The sequence below is a fragment of the Equus przewalskii genome, chromosome 2 (genome assembly GCF_037783145.1).
Source record: "Equus przewalskii isolate Varuska chromosome 2, EquPr2, whole genome shotgun sequence".
Taxonomy (NCBI): Eukaryota; Metazoa; Chordata; class Mammalia; order Perissodactyla; family Equidae; genus Equus; species Equus przewalskii.
In genome coordinates this window covers 66,380,293-66,400,936 of record NC_091832.1, presented here as the reverse complement: position 1 = coordinate 66,400,936, position 20,644 = coordinate 66,380,293, and the positions used below count along the sequence as shown (strand labels likewise).

Below are 20,644 nucleotides of genomic sequence, written 5' to 3'. Positions count from 1 at the left end.
CAGCACCTCTAAATGCTGGTCACTACTCTCTTATCTGAACATCTTCAGTGAAAGGTAACTTACCATCTCCTAGCATAGGCTCTTCTAGCTTTGGATTCTCAGATAGAAAGTCTTCCTGTTATGAAAGACTCTCTATAACTTGCACTAGTTTCACCTCCTGACACGCTGTGGGAAAGTCTTACCTTCTTTCATGTGCAACTTCTTTGGGTAATTAGTAACCACTTTCTTATCCCTCCCTTCAAGGCCTCTCTTCCCAGGCCGCCCTCCTTCAGTTTCTGTTAGCGTTCTCCCTCTACCAGGGGTGGGAACCCTGGTGTTCCCCTCTGAACATCCTCCAGTCTGCACCCCCACAAACTGGTGCTCATAGCTTGGCACAGTGCTCAGCTGTGGTTTATTTAGTGCAGAGCGAGGCAAGCTTTGTTCTAAATACCATGCATCTATTTACGCAGCCTAGGGTTTAATTAGCTTTCTTGGCAACCACGTTAAACTATGGTTTGTTTCTTAGTAGCAGCTACATATTTGAGTAGTTGGGATTTTCAAACCCCAAAGGAGAGCCTAACATTTACTACTGATAGACTTGGTCTTGTAATATGGGCTGGTTGGCTCCAACTTGGAGAGAACTTTTGCGATTCTGATTTTGTCCTTGAATGTGTCAGCATTCCACTCTAGCTCTGTGTCACCTGCAAATAAAATAAACTTATTTTCTCCCTCCAGCCAAGCCACTGATTAAAAAAAAATCTAGTGTTGGGGTCGGTCCCGTGGCTGAGTGGTTACGTTTGCGCACTCCACTTCACCAGCTCAGGGTTTTGCCGGTTCGGATCCTGGGCACAGACATGGCACCGCTCATCAGGCCATGTTGATGCAGCGTCCCACATGCCACAACTAGAAGGACCCACAACTAAAATATGCAACTATGTACTTGGGAGATTTGGGGAGAAAAAGCAATAATAGTAATAAAAAAAAGATTGGCAACAGTTGTTAGCTCAGGTGCCAATCTTTGGAAAAGAAAAAAGAAAAAAATCTTGTGTAGAACAAAAATGCAGACTCCTATGGTATACTAATAAGCACCTTCTTTTAGATTAAAAAGGATTAGTTAATTAGCAACCTTTAGCTATGATCTTTCAACCATTTATAAACTTACCCAATTACCCTACCCCTCAACATGTGTCAGTAGGACATTAGCCATTCTTTTTGGCAGCCATCATCTGATACCCTTTTCTGTTTGAGGCAATTACCCACCTTATGGGTTTTTTAAAAGGCAGAGGCCACCTCCTAGTGAGAAAGGTGAAAAATGTCAGTTACTGGATTCCCAGCTTCCTTTGCAGCTAGAGTATAGGCATGTGATCCAGTTCCACCAATCAGAGGCATCATGCTGAACTTTGACCCAGAAGCTAGACATGCAAAGAAGTTTGGACTTTAAGGATTCCATTCTGGCAGAGGGTGGGGATAGCTTTATTACCTTTTCAGGATATCAGGGTTGGTGGTGTGAGCAGTGCAAGCAGTGGTGCTCATGCCAACATTGACAAGCTGTCAGGTCTTCACAAGACCAGCTCTTTCACTTTGGGAGGTGGTTCTGACTTGTGATGTCCAAGCCTGGTTGTCTACCGCTTCTGGAGAGGCTGTAAGCTGCTCTATAACCTTGAATAAAATCCCTTTTCTGCTTAAACTAACTACAATTTGTTTCTGTTATTTGTGACCTAAAAACAGCAAATGAAACCCTGCTTCTCTACCTTCTCCCCGTGGTACTGGAGTCACCTTGTCAGACTCTTTCTGGAAAGTAGACACATCATATCAATCGCAGCTACAAATTTGTCAGTCAAATAATCCTGTCAGAAAAGGAGGTGAAAACGGTCTGACGTAACTTGTTTTAGTGACGCTGTGTGGGCTCTCTGTAATCACTGCTTCCCTTTCTAAGAGCTCAGAAACCATCTTCTAGCGTTCTCTTCAAGCCTCTTACCAAGAATCAATATCAAGCTCACTAATCTAGAGTTTATAGAATCTGCCTTCTTTCTCTTTTTGAAAATTATAATTACATTTTCCTCATCTCTTGTGGCTCCATTATTTCTCCTGATTCCTCAGAGATTATCCAAAAGATTTCTCAGCGGCAACTGCAAAGTCTCTCAACATCCTGGGATCCAATTTTCCTTACTGGGAAAATGCTCTCATACAGTCCTCTCATATGTTGGATTTATACTTTTTAGTTTGAAGAACATTCTTCTTTGAGAAGACAGAAGTAAAGCAAGACTCGAGAAATTCCATCTTCTCTGTTCTTTTTGAATACCACACCATCCAGTTTACACTGTAGAAGCTCCTCAAAGCCTGTCCACATCTCTGAAGACCAAAGTAGGGTGGAGCCCACTGGTCTCTCTGCAGTGTCAAATGTCTGAACCAAAACCCTGTGCCCTCAAGCTTGAACACACCATCCCTGTCCATGGTAAGTGCCTTATGAATGTTGGGATGAAGCAAACAAATGGCCTATAACCTATCCCAGGCATCCCTTCCTGCCGTCTGAGCTTCCTTCCTATCCTCGTATCCTTAGATTTTACCATAGAAAAATATGAACGATCCTGGAAAAGATGGTTTATATTATCCAGGCCTTATTTAACTTCATTAAACATCACGTTTTAGTCTCACTTCATACAGCTTACTTATCTTTGGCCAACAAAAGCATATTGCAAGATTATTTCAGATTGTTTCTTAGAATCATGAGTCTTGAAATCATTATATTAAGTTCAATTAATTTGCGCAGAAATATCCACTATTCAGTTAATGAAATATTCAGAACTTTAGAAATAGGGTTGGAAGTGAGAAAGGGAAAAGGTCCAAGAAAAGAGAGGAGAGTGAGAAAGGTGAGCAAATAGAGTAGGGAGAGAGCGGTTTTCAGAGAGAATGATGATATCCAGAGTAATATGATTATATACACCCCATATTTCTCTGAATTTTTTTTATATCCTCTGTAATTCCGGTGAAACTTGTTTAAGCTGTAAACTAGCAATTTGAAGTCAAAGTTGCCAAGACTGCTATTTAATATTTAAAAAACAAAGTATACAGAGGGAGCCAGGAAAGAAAGTTGAGAGAGTATTAGCAGAGGGGTGGGAGGGGGCGGGAGAGGGGTGGAGTGGGGAAGGAGAGGGAGGAATAGAAGGCGGAAGAGAGCAGAGAGAAGACACACGCAGCACACAACACTCTACCCATCTCCTGACCTTCCTCTGACACCCTGCACTCCTATGCTACAAGACATTTGTCTTATTTATTTATTTATTTAAAATTCCTATGGTAAGCATGATTTCTTGGTGTGGTTTTTTTTCTCCCCAAAGCCCTAATGCATGGTTGTATATCCTGGTTTTAAGTCCTTCTGGTTCTTCTATGTGAGCTGCCACTACAGCATGGCAAATGACAGACGGGTGGTGTGGTGCCATGACTGGGAAACAAACCCAGGCCACCGAAGTGGAGAGCGCCATTTCACCAGGCCATCAGGCCATCAGGGCTGGTTCTAGCATTAAAACATGTGTGCATTCAGTACTCGTTCAGTTGCTTTAACTGAATGTTTCATTTTTCTATTTACTGAACCCAGTTTCTCTGAGACTGCTACTTCCTGGAGGGTACACTTTCTCTAATTCTGCCTACTTTTCTTTTTTTTTAAGATTTTATTTTTCCTTTTTCTCCCAAAGCCCCCAGGTACAAAGTTGTGTATTTTTAGTTGTGGGTCCTTCTAGTTGTGGCATGTGGGATGCCGACTCAGCATGGCTTGACGAGTGGTGCCATGTCCGTGGCCAGGATTTGAACCGGTGAAATCCTGGGCTGCTGAAGCAGAGCGCACAAACTTAAACACTTGGCCACGTGGCCAGCCCCTCTGCCTACTTTTCAATTCAACCCAGCAGCACTCTCACATAAAGGCTTTCTGAGAAGTAAGTCATTAGACTATGTCTAGTGTCCTGGAAGTGGGCAGAAATATTCAGAAATATTGGGAAGTAGACTGTTTCAAGGAACTGAAGACATTATGAAGTGCCCGGGTCTCCTTGGTAGAACTGGGATGTTTCCTCTGCAGTAGAAGCTGGCTTCCACAAAGCACTCCAAAAGAATTCTCACTACACCATGCTCAGAATGCTCCCTTTTCTTCTAAATTCCCATCGAAATGACCTGAAGAAAAACAATGTAGTGAAACATCTATACAGCTCCTGGTAGGTAAGCGATAGTGCCAACCACATGCCAAAAACTGACAGGAATTTCTTTAACCTGGATTGTGGTCAAGACCAGACAGAAAGGAGGATCAGCCGGGCCATGGATCTACTGCCTTGGAGGGAAAGTCCTGCCTGAGAGAGGGCATGGCTCTCCCAGTGGGAGCCACCAACCTCTCTGGTTGAGATGAGGCTTGAGATGAGGCCACTGGGCAGCTGGAACACAGTCAACTTGCTCCACCTATGCCTCTGAGAAATTACCAGATGCTGGATTCCACGCTGGGGACATCTCACTGTAGTCTTTGGGGCTTACAGTTATTTAGCAGAGATGAGGTGATGAGCATGTCAATTCTCTCTCAACTCTGGCTCCCATGAGGGCAGCTGAATAGTTAGAGAAAAGTCATCCCCTGGATAACTTCAGACGGCCGTGAGACACATGTGTGGCGGGGGCCTTTTCACAGTGGTGCCCTGCCAGAAGTTACCTGTGTGTTATTTCTCCTATTTGGTGACAGTGAAAGAGGAGACCCTCCCCTAGGAGAGTAGGAATAGATCAAAGACCCTCATTGCCTGGAGAAAAGGGGCAAATTCACGAGACACTTTGTCCTTTGAGGGTTTCAAAGGAAGTCTGCCCCATCCTTTGGAGAGCAGATCCCTGAAGAGCAGGGTATGTGGTGGTCTTGGTCCACAGAGTGGTGAACCAGAAATCATCCCTACCCAGGGCTCCTGGTGGTCCTGTTGCATCGCATAGCCCCAGGAGGCATCACTCACCCAGAAGACACAATGATGGTGCTCTCTGCAGTTGTACAAAGCCTTGGCTCACCTCCATGGGTGGGTTTATGCCCCTGGGGTGAATGTGCTTATGATGAAGGAGTTGGTCACTAAGGGCTGTAACACTCTGGCCTTGGGCCTGGTAGGAAGTGAGGTCCCCACAACCAAGCCTGGTTCTAGGGAGTCACTGTTTCCAGAGCTGCTACAAAAGGCCTTTGCTCTAGCCTAGATGGAGTGGCAGGGGCAGAGGACACAAAATTCAGGGACAGATTCAATCTCTCCCCCATCCCCTTTTACTGAGAAGACCTAACCACTCCCAACTCCTTAGCTGCTGTGGTCACCCCTACCCTCTGCCACCCTATACCCATGAGCTGACAAGGAGTTGAAAGGGTTTGACTCAAAGTCCCCAGGCCAGTTTGGCTCAGATCCTCCTTCACTGAGATGAAAGTAATGCGGAAGATCTTTAACCTGAAGGTCCCTGACCACTAAGACTGGAACAGATGGGGTGCAAACCCTGAGATCAATTTCTGCAGGAGATACTGCCTCTCTCCTGAATACCCTTGGTCACTAGGTGAGTTGGGGGCCTTGTCTGGCTCTGGACTCTGCATGTGATTTGCCAACACCAGGCCCTATTCAGCCATCAGCTCCTCTCCACCCTAATCACTTAGTGATGTGGGATCAAGCCCATCGGGACTTGCCCTCACACCCAAGCTACTAGAAAACTCAGGGACATGAGTGAAGGAAGGGCTTGGAGCACTTCAGGAAGACTGACATCTGGATTCCCTGCCATGGCGGACAGGGGCTCTTGAACACTTGCTCTCTGGGGATGGAATGGGTCATGTTATTCCTCCAAGAAAACTTTAGGTCCAAAAGATACGGTGTTTGGTACCAACAACCCTCCACCTACTCTCATCCTTATCTGTAAAATGTCAAAGAAAAATGACAATAAATCTAAACATTTCCCTTCTACCAAAGCTCTGCGGCAGAACCCATGCCTTTCTAAAAGAACACATCTTAATTCCCATCCAGGTACGTGCAGACCCCTCTTTTAAGGATAAGCAGAATCACAACAGACAGAATTCTCCAAACATATGAAAAGATTGAACAGTGCAGAGGAGACCAATCTGAAATACCAGAGTAACTGGCCCCTGTCAGAGAATACTGCAAGAAATGGGAGAATTCCTTAGAGAATGTTTAACTTGGATTCCTAACGAGTCCTTACAAAGAGTTTGCAGGTGGGCCTCCCTCAGCAGCTTTCCACGTGGACACCTGGCAGTTACCTGCGAGCAGAGAAGCAGAGCTGAGCCCAGGAGGGCTGGAGTTTGCAGTAAGACTGCGCTTCCCAGCCCCACCCTCCAAGCTGCCTGGCACCGCAGAGACTGGTACCCTGTGGCATCTGACAACCCCTTTCTATTTTGGAGTTGTGTGAGAGAATGGAATGACAGAAGGAACAGGGGAGTATGCAAAAGCACAGGTCACTAGGGATAATCTTTGGCCACGTCAGATGACACCTCCCCCAGGTCTCCCAGCCCATGCGAAGCCAGCCCTGTGAGGGAGTTGGGTCCCCCAGCATTAGCCAAGGGAACACGCTTTGCAATTTGAGACACAGGAATCCATGATCTGGACTCGCTGTCCTTGAGGATCAGCAAAGAATTGTCTGGCTCCCAGGATGTTTCCCTCTGCAAGAGAGGAACACAAACAATTCTGGATACTTCTTCTCCATTTTGTCCTGTCAGGAAGGAAACATTTTCTAAAGTCACCCTATGTTCTTGATCTTGAGAAATCACCAGCAGAGTTATAGACATCACAAGAACTGCAGAATCAACAACAATGTGTTTCTTTCCTCTTCGTGGCCATATGCCCAGAGGGAGAGATGTAATATAAGAAGCAGAGAAAATGATTAGAAATGGAAAAAAAATCACATAAAGGGAACGACTGGCCAAGATGTGAGTCCAAATAGCAAATGAGGAGGCTTGCAAGCGTTCGCAGCAGCAAGCACTTGCTGAAATTGCTACTCTTGCCAGGGCTGTGGGTTCTCTGCACACAATTATATGAACAGCACAGTAGGCAAGGGGCTGTGTGACTGTTCTCACAGATGACCTGCTCTTAACTTTGCACAAGAAAAATCAGTGCAAGGAAAACACTGTCATGTTTATATATCAAATATCATTCTGGGTTCAATGAGATTTTTGTATGATTTTAAAGACATCCCTTTTATATGTCAATCCCCCTAAATTCTGCCAGCAGGATTTACACATCATTGCACAATTACAGTATAGCAAGAACACAGAAATTTTATTTCAATTAGGGTCTACAAGATCTTTGCAATCTTTTCCTGAAGAGGAATAGCTTTAAAAAAAAACCCCAAAAAACAGAGGAGGGAAAAGGGTCAGTAAGGACAGCTGCCAAGAATTTCTTGGTTTGGTTCCAAAGCATTCTGAGCAGAATCTCTCAGAATGTCAAATGTAACAGCCCACTCAGGGATTCAGTTGGATTGTCGGCGATGTGAGAAGAGATTGGGAGACAGAAAGTTCTTTCTCGGTTCTTCTCTCTGCTACAATAGATACTGTTGACCTCTACTTCTGGAAACTGCTCTCCTGGCTTCTGGAATGTGTGACTTATTCCGACCCTCTCTTCCTGGTCTTCTTACCAGGAGAAAATGCTGTGTGATGTTCTTCTTCACGCAGCGACCTCCCTGTGAGCCTCTCCAAACCGCGGCTTTTGGTCCTGAGCTTGTCCACCCAACACACTCCTTCTCCTTGAAGGAGTTCAAAAAGACTTGATTGATGTTTTCCTCACTGTCACCTCACTTGAACCTAAATTTCCTATTTTCAGCTGCCTACAAGACATCTACAGTTTAAACCCCGGCCATCATTTCAAGCTCAATATTTCCACAATAAAACCGTCTTTACCTGGAACTACTCTTCCTATCCAACCCCTGCAGCCCTTTTAAAGCCTTCCCCGATGCCACAGTCATCCTGATGCAGATCTTAGATTACTTTTGCTTTTTCTCTTCTCTTTCCTGTACTCATTCAGCTATCAATTCCTATTGGCTCTTTTTTCAAAAATGTCTCTTCTAGCTTGACTTTCCTCTTCCTTCCCTCTGCCACCCCACCTACCTCCCATGGTAGGGCTCCCCATCTCCTCATTCTTCCCGACTCCCTGACCCCCTGGGGCCTCTCTGTAACTCTAATCTTACATACGATGCTGGCCTCATCTGTTCTCCATGTCACTCCTGTATTAGGAAACCTTTGGCAGCATCAAGGCAAACACTTCTGCTTGGTTTGCATGACTTGCTAGCATCCAGTCATACGCTAACTATAAAATACACATTTGTTGCATGGGTCATGGGGTTTCCATCTCCCCACAAATGTGCCTGCCTGGTGTCTGCTGCCGAGCCACTGTGCTTGGGGGCCTGTCCCCAGCACGTCCTTTGCTTTCTCTGATACCTATTCAAACCTCTCTCCATTCTTCACTGCCCAGGTCCTATCACCTTTTGATCTAAAACTTCCTCCTGCCTTCCTGGGCCTCCCTCTCCTCCGAGTTCATGCTGTGTTTGTAATCGCTACCTCAAAGTTATCGTAATGATGCACTGTCTTCTAACATTTCTTATAATTTCAATTTGTATTTTCTCCCCAACCAGACTGTAATCTCCTTGAGGACAGGGACAATGTCTTTTATTTCTTCCTTCTATTATCCTCTCCTCTCGATATCTCTTTTCTTTCAATGATCTCACTTTTGAAGCTATTTTTATTTTTACTGTGTTTCTTGTATATATTGTGGTAAGCGATCTCCAAACATTTGCAGAATAAAAAAGCATTTCCTCTGTATCTTTCACAATACCTATCACTGTGCTAGCTAAACACACAGTGGTGTGTGAGAACTCACTCAATAAATATGTAATTGGTTTTGAAATATAGTAGGGCATATGTCTATTCACTTCAGGCAACTAAAGAATATATTTCAGCTCCTTAAGAATCCAGATCTAAATGGAGTCATTTCAGTCTTTTTCCCTCTCTGACTCAGCTGTGCTGTCTTTTATTATATCCCGGTACCCTGATCTTCACTTGATACAACTAAAACTGAAGAGAGAGAAAAAGTAAAAACAAACACCGCCAAAGACCTCAGTGGCTCCTCAGATGGGGATTTAAGGGGACTCGTTGGTAGACCTTTTCTAGATGAGGACATTTGTTTATGGAATATTCCGCCAGCTGCTAAGCTCCACTACCCAACACCTACCCTGAAAGGGAGGGTAGGGCAGGCAGAGATGGAGACACAGAGAGACAGTGAGATGAGAAAAATAATCCAAAACAGAGAATTTTTTTTAAGAAAAAAAAACCCAATGCTTTCTCTGGCATAAGGAATAGTTCAGGATCAAAGGCTAAGATTCTGATTTTAAAAGTTTTGGGTCTGCTTTCTTCATGCCTAAGCCACTGGGTGAATTTAGATGGTGGGAGAGATCATTACAGCTTTGCTTACGCAAAACATTTCTTTTGTGATATCCTCTTCTTGAAAGCTTCACTCGCTTCACTCACTTCAGTTTTATTATAGGGGCTGACTGATAATATGCCAATCCCACACATCTGTCTCAGTGGGTAAATAAATCACAGGAAAGAACATTGCAGCTTAAAGGGTAGAAATTCAAGCCCAGCTTTGATTTCTGCAACCATCACCACATCAGAGCAATCCCACAATTGCTACCCCGTAGAACAAGCACTGCCAGCTATATATGGAGACTGCCCTCTTGCTATGGTGGCCGGAGCAAGAGAGGGAGCAGGCAGCTCGTCATATTTCTTCATATCTGCGAGAGCCCGGCTCTTCCTTTCCAGACAAGAATGGAGGAACGATTCCTCACTCCCTCCTTTAAACTCGCACCCTTGCAGGTGGCTCTTTTGCATGCGCTTGGCTGCTTGAGCGCCATGGGGCCAACATAACATGTGAGCCATTTTTAAGTACTATGTCTCTTAAATTATTCTCTACATCCATCTTCATCTACTGGACACAGGGTTTCAACAACCAAGGTGGTCTCATTTGATAGAGTGGTTTAAAGCTAGTAGTTGTTTCACACAAAGGACCCACAAGACTTGGTGGTGCTATCATCTGGTATCTTCTAAACCAGGAAAAAGATTTTTACCCACAGAATCCCCCAAAACAGGATTCTCAATCAGAATCAGTTCTGAACAAAACTTCTTACTAAACCTTTGTAAGAAAGAAAAAATGAAAGAGGGTTACAAATTAAGACCGCAGGCGATGGCTGAATTAGCTTGTATTAAAGAGCGAGCTGGCAGCCAGGCATTAGTCTTCACTGTTTCTGCCTTTAGGGAGTTTATTGAATGTGCTTTTGTGATATAATTTATAAGGAAATTGGTTATACTCAAAAGGACATTTTTACTTTACGTCTTGTAGCACCCTTGAGTGCTTAAAAAACGGGAGAGGGTAATTCCATTAAGCTTTCAATTTTCACTGGCAAGAAATGAACCAGATGTGATTGGAAAGATAAGGTCCTGGCCTTCACCTGACCTGACCTTGCTCCAGGGGTCAGGGAATAAGAGGCATGGCCTTTGTTCCAGAGGTGTCATTTCACGTTTAATTAGAGGGCTCGAATTCCATTTTTTTCTCTATAAACCCCACCCCCCCAATCTGCTGAGAAAATGTTCATTAAGTTCACAGTAGGCGGATCACTGATCATCGTCTTAACAGCTTTGGGAGTCATGTGTTCATGCTGGTGATCCGCAGTGGACTCAGGATCATGATGAATGTTAAAATCAGGACACACGTGGATGAGACGAGACCTGACCTTTGAGGAATTACAGATCTCGTTTGCATAGAAGGCTGCCCTCCACCCAGTCACACCAGAAGCCCTCAGTAGAGTCTCCCAGTTCTCTCCTTGGATCTCATCTCTTACTTCATCTATTTCTTCGAGGGCAGGGGGAGGAAGAAACTATTAAAAATGAAAGAAATAATCTCTGTTGCTCAAAGTTAAGATGCTTCCACATATCTTGGGAGGGTTTCTAATACGATCAACTCTGTGACACTTAACTTATCAGTTGGAACCTTCAAATGAGAAACTGGATATGGTATAGCAATGCCATGGCTTTGTTTTCCCCCCTTTTTTGGGTGATCATTTAAAAATAGATTTTTATTCTCTAAAACTGCACTAATATGGTAGCCATTAGCCACGTGTGATTATTTATATTTAAATGTAAATTAATTCAAATAAAATCAAGTTAAAGATTCAGTTCCTCAGTCACAGTAGCCACATTACAAGGGTTCAACAGCCACGTGTGGTTAATGGCTCCTATCTTGGGCAGCGCAGATCTCTAATGGTTCCAGCACTTCCCAGAGCAGTTCTCCTGGACAGCACTGCTCTAGAATAAATATTGATGAAGTTTATTTCTCTCCTATGCTTATGTACATATATTCAGAATTCCCAAACATTTAAATAGCAATTCAAATGTCCTTTTACAACTACCATATGACTATTTGAGCTGTCATTTAGGTCTCGTGATTTAATGGCCAGCTGGGTATGGCAGACTGATCTCCTTCAATAGTGGGTCTTTCAGACACTCCACTTTCACAAATAATTGAACTCCTTGAAAGATAAATTTGAGAATCTGCAGAAAGAGCTGGAGAAAGCCTACAGCTGTAGTACCAGCAAAGACTCTATGAATTTTACATCTTATTTGCTCCAACACTTTCTGCTCTGTGAGGGAGGGCTTAGTTTTTTTGTTACTACTTGTCTTCTTGCCTACAGCAGCTCTATTGAGAGGGTGTCACATTAAGCCTAAAGGCCCCTTCCTTTGTGTGAACCAACAGGAGTGGGCAAGGTCTATGAGTTCCAATTTGCCAAGCAGATAACCCTGGCTCTTGCTCTCTCATCTTCCACCACCTGGATGATGAGCTCTGTGTTGAATATCTGCATCTATTTCCATGGATAATTAGGTAGTATGCTTGCCTAAAACTGCTAGCAACTCCTCTGGCAATTTTCAAATCAGGACACACAGGAGCGACAGCCACCAGCAGAAGTCCTGCCTGGTGTCAGATATGTCCTCAGATGAGATCAAATTCTGGAAGCCTGCATGCAAGACTCATCTTTGGTTGATAATTTTCCTTAGTTTTGCACCATGGCAGGAGTTTTCTTAGGGGTTCTGCATCTTGGGAACACAGGCAGAGGCCCCAGTGAAATCTTAGGATTGATTTAAGTATGTGTAAAGTTTATTTTGTAAGGACTTTTTCATGGGATCCATCGTATCATAAAACAAGTCAGTTGGTTCTCAATTTCTCAAAGTAATGGTGAAGGAGTAAAAGTCAATCCTTTATGGAAAATCAGCCTCAGGGTTATCTTGGGTTCTTAAAGACACTGTGCTCTGAACACTCATAAAAGGAGTGGAAATGTGGAATGGCTTTTTCTAAAAGATGGCACTTTTCTATCTGTTCTTGAACTGAATAGTGAAATGAGTAATAATTCTCACCAAAGTGGGTATCCCGTGTTTTTTAGCTTAATTTCAAAGATCTCATTTTCCTAAGAAATTTTTAATGTTTGTCTTCCTCCCACTTCCCCTCTCCCTTCCAAACATATGACATCCATAGAAGGCCAGGGGCTTTAGTTTTCTGTGTCTCTTTCTGATGAGAGACTCACTTTAAGTAAGTTAGCTTAAGGTCCCATCTTCAACGGTGAAGGCAACCACCATTCCAGTTTCTTGTATATCCTTCAAGAACTATCATATTCATATACAAGCTGAGAGATGTATTATATATGTCTTTCCCCTCCAGACTTTTTACTAAATGGTAGCATACTCTTCATTGTCTTTTTAAACTATACATCTCAGAGATGTTTCCATATTGATATATAAGGGACTTCCCCGTTCTTTTTATGGTTATGTAATATTCGGTTGCATACACTTAATCAAATTCATTTAACCAGTTCCCTATTGATGGACATTTAGGTTGTTTCTAATACTTTACTATTATAAACAACACTGCAGTGAATATGGTAATGTCATTTTATACTTGATGAATAAGTATATCTAGAAGACAAATTCTTAGATGTAGAATGAGTAAATGCATTTGCAATTTTGATATTTTCTAGATTCCTCTCCCTAGATGTTTTATCAAATTATATTCTCATCAGCAAAATATTAAGTGTTCCTCATTTTGTCAACACAGTGATTTCTAATTTTTAAAAGTTTCCAATTTTATAGGTGAAAAATTTCACTGTAGTTAATGTGCATTTACATTTGGGATGAGGCAGAGCATGCTTTAATATATTGGAATTTCTTTTTTGATGAACTGTCACTTTATATTGGTATCAGTCAGGTTGGCTGTAAGAGATCAGACTGCAGTGGCTTAAACTCAAGGGGTTTATTCTCACATAAATCCTATCTGCAGATCAGTAGTTCAGGTTGGCATGAAGGCTGCAAGTTTATCAGGGTCTCAAGCTCCTTCTTTCTTTCTCCTCCACCATATTTAAAATGTGGCTTCCATCTTAAAGTTCACTTTATGGCTCAAGATCATTGCTGGAGTACCAGCCATCACGTCTACATTGCAGGCTGCAAGAAGGAAAAGCAAAATGGTAAAACAGTGTGTGCCTCCTCCTTCTTAAGAAGCCTTACCAGAAGTTCCCTTCAACAATTTAGCTTACATCTCAGCAACAACTTAGTAACATGGCTGCATCCAAGGGAAACTGGAAAATGTAGCTTTTTAACTGAGCACATTGCCCAGCTATCAGTTAATAAGGAACAAGAGAAAAATGGATGTTGGAGGCAATTGGTAGTTTCTGTCACAAATCCTTGGCCAATTTTACGTTTGGGTTTTTCTTATTCTTACTGATTCCTAGGAGCTCTTTATATATAAAGGAAATTCTTGTCTGCTACAGGAGTTACAAATAATTTTTTTCCCATTATTTTCTTTTGACTTTGATTATGGTGTTTTGTCATGTAGATATTATTTCTGTAGCTAAATGTATCAATGTTTTCTTTTTTATGGTGTCTGGGTTTTGAGTCAGATGTAGGAAAGCCTTCTCACTTTGAAGTCTATTATGGTTTCTTCCAGTAATTTCATAAGGATTCAGACCTTGAAAGATTCAACTCAAGGTCAAAGCCTTCTGGAACCAAATTTCTTTTTTCTTTTTGGTGAGGAAGATTGTCCCTGAGCTAACATCTGTGCCAATCTTCCTCCATTTTGTATGTGGGTCACTGCCACAGCATGGCTTGATGAGTGGTGTGGAGGTCCACACCCGGGATCCAAACCCACGAACCCTAGGCCACGGAAGTGGAGTGCACAAACTTAACCACTATGCCACTGGGCGGGCTCCCCCAAATTTCTTATCTAAGTTGTAAGCAATAGCAGCGGCTCACTGATTACTGGCGGGGATAGTTCTGTTATCTTTGGAGACTTAACAGTAGCACTAAAGTAGCCTTACCCTAGAATAATACCACTGAACGACGGCTCAAAGATTAATGCCAATTGCAGGTCGCTTAAACACGGTTACTGGGAGTCTGGATCATTGCAGTGCAGTAAGAATTTGCATCGAGTGAGATCAAGGTGGTGTTTTTGAAATGGAAATCTAAATAGCCAACTCAGAAAGTTATTAATAGGAAACATAAAAGGGATAAAAGAAACATTCATTTTTAAACCAGAGAGAGGATATTTTAAAATGGTAATAGTTCACATTGGCTGGTTACCACTCCAGTAATTCCCTCCTGTTGCTGGTGATAATTACTACCAGGAACAGAGCAAAGTCCCTAGCACTCCCCACTACAGCCTGGAGTTCCGAGGAGTCAGTGAAGGGTAAGCTCTTGCTAAGCCTGGACATTGGCTACTCTCTTGTAAATACCCTCTCCGTGATTGTGGTAGGTTGGCAAATTCTTTTTCTTGGAAAGGAGTAATTTCAACAGGATGCTATCTTGATAGAGACATAGTTTAATTTGTTCAAAACAACTTTTAAAAATTTCACATGGATATAGACAAGCTGTACAACTTAGTCTAACATCTATTAAATGCATTTTCTAAACTTGAATTCTAATTGTCGTTTAGGGCTTTGGATTGAAATATTCACCTGAACGTCTGGAGGGATGAAAAACATTGTTCTGTTCTTATTGTTTTGTCAGTGCCTTCCAGTGGATTCTGATTCCTAGTGAACCTGTGTACAGCAGATGGAACCCTACTAGGTCTTTTTGCTATATCCTCTCACCTTCCGGCCTCTATCAGACAATGCTCTGCTGCTATTCATAGGGTTTTCATGGCAAATTTTCCCGGAAGTGGGTGGACAAGTCTTTCTTCCTAGTCTTTGTTAGTCTGGAAGCTCCGCTGAAACCTGCTCACCACGGGTAACCCTGCTGGTATTTGAAATACTGGTGGCCTAGCTTTCAGCATCACAGCAACATAAGCTGCCATAGTATGACAACTGACAGATGGGTGGTGTGGTTCCCTGACTGGGAAACGAACCAGGCCATGGAGGTGAGCATGCTGAATCTTAGCCACTAGACCACCAGGGCTGGCTCCTATTCTCATTAGGAATAGAAAATTAAACGCATAGCAGTTGGAAACATCACCTTAATTTGTCCCTTCCAAATCCAATTAGACCCCGTAAGGCATTATATGCACATACTCCAAGAGAGTGAGATGAAAGATTGGAAACCAGAGATGAAAATGATGCCACAGACTAAAAGAGCACTTTTCAAATCAGTGACATTGTCTCCTTCTCTCCTCACCTTCACCCAGGGAGGTGGGGCAGCAAACAAGGGGAAACCAAGTAATAAGTGACCTGCTCGGGTGTTTACAGAGATAGCTTTTGGCAAAGCTATGATACCAGGTAGAATTCCTGATTTTTAACTCTGATAAGTAATTTGATAGGAACAAAAAGTTAAATTAGGAAAATATTTTTTAACATGACATACATAGTCTTCCAAACGACTTACTGGCATTCCATGGAAGATTAAAATTATGGTGAGACTAAAGATGATGTCCCCAAGCCTTGCTGAGACCTACATTGCATAGAGTCGGTTATAGGTCTTGTACTCCTTCTATGGCTAAGATAAAACTTCTAGCAGTCACCAGACTAATTTAGTCACCAGGAAGGGGGAGAGAGGAGCAGAAGAGTGACACAGTCCCTGGTAAGACTTCGCCAAGTCTTTTAAGAAGACTTTAAGCTTCCTGGGGAATCGATTTGTTAGCTCGAGGGGTGTGTGATAACCACCAAGCTGATTACTGTAGACATCCTCTGCTTGAGGTACACGCAAAGAACATTTATGGAGTAGAAATTAAGTCAAATGTATTCCAGGTTAAAAAAACAAAAAAGCAAAATTTTAAGGATTGACATAAGGGACACCATAAAGGTTGAACATCAAATTTTAATCTTGAACCTCTTCTCCAGTCTTCAAATTATTAACATGAAAAGGAATGATAAATTGCAATTTTATCATTACCATATCGCTGTGTAACAAGCCCTTGTTACAAAATCTCCATCTACTGTCTCCAAAAAACCAATAGAAAACCCATACATTATATTATCTAAGTGATCTATTAACAGATGAAATTTTAACCAACTTCATACCAGGAAACTATTAACAGAGGTACTTCAATCACATAGCTTAAAATATGGAGAAAAGACAGGTAAAAAAATTATCTTAACCTGTAGTAGTCTTTTTACTTTTTAAAATTTTTATAAAATACACTAATTTCCCAAAATAAAGAATATTATGACACATTGGTGTCAACTTACACAGATGAAAGCTGATGTCAGCTTTTTTTCCTAACTAAAGTTCATTTCACCAAACCTTTATATATTACATGAATATCCAAGTAAAGTATTTTTAAAAATTCAACACACAGGAACATAATGTACAGTGTTTTATAAAAAAATGGTTAATTTAGGAATGATTTCATTTCAATCACATAATATATCTTTTTAAGACTATGAAACCTCTTGCTATTGCAAGGAGACTTTTCAGTTCACGTTTCCATTTCCCAGTTGTAATTCTCAAAAGCAAAAGAATGCAAAGGTTTTTTTTGTTGTTGTTTTTTTTAATGAGAAAACTGTAGCAATGATCTCATTCACTGCCAGGCTGTCTTCCCTCCTTTTGTTTTTAGGACTACCCAGACCCACGACTGCGTGGCACCGGAATGAAACTGGGAGAAGAGGCCAATGACATCAAAGAATGGATATAAAAAGACGGGCTCAGCTGGATCCTGCCACAATTGTAAGGTGTGGGCACTTTCACTCACGCCAAGCCTCCCAGAACTGCAAGGGAACAGTCACACGAGCGGTCTCCTGGCGCATCCTTTACATCTGCCAGCCGGGAGGACAGAAAGGAGCATTTTCACTGATGATTTGCGTAATGGCTGATGGATGCCTTAGCCAGGGAGGGAGCGAGTGAACTCAGAGACCTTGGTCAGTAGTGGCTTTGGGGTAGAGAAAACAGTATGTTTATTTTACACCTCCTGCGTTGGTCAATTCTGAGTGCAAACTCATCTCAACAGGAAATTGCAATGAAATATACACACCATGCACAGTCTATATTACTGTGGGAATCCAGTAACACATGCAAGATGGTGGGAAAAGAAACACACTGGATGAATGTAAACTTTTCACAGTGTTCCTTATAGCCTTGACTTGGCACGAGGGCATCACTTACCACCACTATCTCACAAATGTTTTATGGTGTCCCGGGCATGCAGATGACTTGGGGTAAAATGGGCAATTACACTTCAGAGCCATTCTCAGACAGGAGTACAACTTCAATTTTCCCAACTGCCAACCAATGAATTGAGCTGCTTCTGTTAGAAAACTAAATATATTCCTGAATACATTTTTGTTCAGGGTTGTGCTTTATTCTTCCTTATCCCTTCATTGACTTCATTCTAGAGAAATTAAAAACCCAAAAAATTAAATGGAGGATTAGGTCTTAAGGGTGATTCCTGGCCAACCAGAAAGACAGGGAATCACAAACTTTTTTTCTCTCAAGTTTCTGTCTCCCTACCCCAGGCCCTTATTGATACGGATTCAGTTGTGTGTTTCGGTTTCCCAAAGAGGAAAGCCAACTTAGAGAACCGGCATTTCTGTCTTAAAGAACAAAATACAACATTGTAGGGGGGTGAGGGGGCGGTTCATTCTACACCAAAAAGAATCTCTTGCTCTCAACAGGAGATAATCCAGCTTCTCCTTAGCTATCATTTCATAAATTAATAATTTCTTAAAATCATAATCCAAAGAATTTATCTATTACAAGAAAAATTCAAGTTTAAAAAAGCAAATAAATTAGTTAAGCCTTGTAAACAATTGTCCACTTAAGCTATATATCTTTTTAAAAAAGGTTTCTCTGTATAGTAAATCAGACAGTACAAGGCACACCTTACACATCAGAATCCAGAGCGATAACACCCACACACACGTCTTCTTCACACTCCTCGCTGGTCTAACTGTGCTGGGGGGCACTGGGGTCACACGCCAATCCTTTGCTCATCACCTGTCCATCTGGACGTCCACAAATGTGCTCTTTCCATTAAATTACTTTGTGCTATTTTGTTGTGTGATGTGACTTTAAGCGTTCTCCATGTTCGTCTCCTCAGATGTTTTCCACAAAGCTTCCTGGGAAAAGGCCAGTTTTCCCATTACGCTGTAACGTGCCTTTGAACCATCCATCCTCTCTTTTTTTATGAACAAACACAATATCTCCTTCTTTAAGTTCAAGTTCTGCCTCACTCTGAGGAGGATAGGAAACCACAACCCTGTGCCTAGAAAAGAGAGATGCATTTTAGTTAAGCTGGTTAAAGTAGTGATAAAAATGGTGCACTATTAGTCTATATAGCCTTAGACATGACCATGATGTAGCATGAGTTTTTTAACAATGTTTGTAAAACAACTCAAAATACCACTATTCTCTGTTTAGTAGAGACTTGGTATTATCCGAGTTTGGATACGTGTAACAGTCCGCTATGACCCAGACTGGTTTATTTGAGTGACCTTTACAGGGAGAGCCATTCCCATCCCCTCCCAGTGTTTGTATCTTGGCCATACAGAAGGAAAGTTTTGTTTCATTTCCCAGGACACGAAACGTCTCTGCCCTTCCCTCTCCAAGAAGAAAGGAGTGAATTTACTTGATTCGTGAGACTGGGAGAAACAGCTGAGCAGGGGAGTTCAGCCCTCTTTGAACTGCCTGCCTCTGGGCCGAGTGGGCTCTGCTCAGCCTCTGCTTCCACGTTGTAAGCACAGGGGGGTCAGGCCTGCCTTCGGGAAGTGGGTCTGGAAGTCCATCTCTGTGTTCCTCACACTTGGGTTTGCCATGGATGAGGCAGCAATTCTACGGAAGTTCATCTGCCCCATATACCCCAATTCTCCCTCAGGGAAGGTGTGCTAAGGTCCAGAGATGGAGGAGAGGACCATGGCCACAAATTCAATTCAACACCCCCAGGAATGAGGTTGACCTTCTGATCTCCATTAGTCTGATACCTGTATCTGTTTCTCCATTGGTTCTCAACTCAGACATCAGTGGGAAAAGGGGTAATTATCACCTAATTATCAACCAAAAGACCTGTCAGTGTAGTATTACCTATCCCCCTTTTTCCACGCTCCTTAGTCTCCTTCTGCAAAATTCTGGTTAGCAGCCATGGAAGCCAGAGGGAGGTGACTTGTTTTATGCTCCATATCCTTATATCCTTCTCTATTTTTCCAGCATTATTACTCTCCTTTATTCCTCTCTTGCTTTTCCAACCAAAGGGGGAAAAAAATGGTGGTGTATGGTAGCCAACCTCCCACAATGCATAGAGATGACCTGTGTGACCAATAAAATACCGTGACAATGACAGTGTGTGATTTCTGAGGGTAGGTCATAAAAGGCATTGTGGCTTCAACTTTACTTTCTCTTGGCTCACTCACTCTGAAAAATCAGCTGCCATGGGTGAGGCAACTCAACATCCCTATGGAGAAGACCCCACAGTGGGTAACTAAGGTCTCTTTCCCAAAGCCAAAACTAACTAGCCAACAGCGGTGTGCGTGGACCATCTTAGAACTGGGTCCTCCAGCCCCAGTCAGCCTTTCAGATGACTGTAGCTCAGGTTGACACCTGGACTGTAATCTCAATAAATACCCTAAGCCAGAATCACCCAGATAAGCCACTCCCAAATTCCCAACCCACAGAAAGTGTGAGATGACAAACGTTTATTGTTGTTTTAAGCCACTAAGTTTTGGGGGTAATTTGTCACACAGCAATGGATAACTAATAAATGTGGAAATACATCTTTCTCGGTTGGATGCTAAGTACTGAGTATTCAGTTATAAAGGTGATTTCAAGTTTCTAGTTTCATTTAGTTCTCAAAGCCAGAAAGTGAATTTAAAGCTTCATAGGACCCAGTCTCGACTGTGAGTAAAGGATGTTATGGTTTAAAAAATGACAGAACAAATACTATAGAACTGCCCTGAAACTCATGAAAACCATCAGAGGCTAGTCCTTTCAGAAGATTCACCAATCTCCCTTCCATAAAAACTAGAATCCACTCACATTAGGAAGGACCACGTGACAGTCCCAGACTACTACTCCACTAAAGAAGGCATCCCTGCAAAGGCTAAGTGGCTGCCCAAACAATTCCCGAGCTACTTTGGGCACAGGGACCAAATTATTCCCCAAAGTCTAAAGCAAAAGCACAGCATGGAGGCTGGCTTACCATTTCCAAGGAAGGTTCAGCTAATTCAAATATGAATA

General features: G+C 42.4%; 1 protein-coding gene across 4 annotated transcripts in view; it reads right to left on the bottom strand.

Moving 5' to 3' along the window:
* Positions 1-20,644, bottom strand: part of SH3RF1 (SH3 domain containing ring finger 1) — a 183,974-nt gene that overhangs the window by 10,018 nt on the left and 153,312 nt on the right. The window contains exons 12-13 of one of the 4 annotated variants that reach the window (XR_011537724.1): positions 18,298-18,680; positions 13,318-13,495 (exon numbers count right to left, since the gene is read on the bottom strand). The exons of 1 other annotated variant lie outside the window; for it this stretch is intronic. Coding sequence is in view for 1 of the 3 variants with exons in the window: in XM_070611481.1 (XP_070467582.1) it covers positions 18,512-18,680 (169 nt within the window). In the remaining 2 variants the exon portion in view is untranslated. Of the gene's footprint in view, positions 1-13,317; positions 13,496-16,277; positions 18,681-20,644 lie in introns of those variants that run through there. 2 more of the 4 variants (XR_011537723.1, XM_070611481.1) reach the window with 2 other exon arrangements.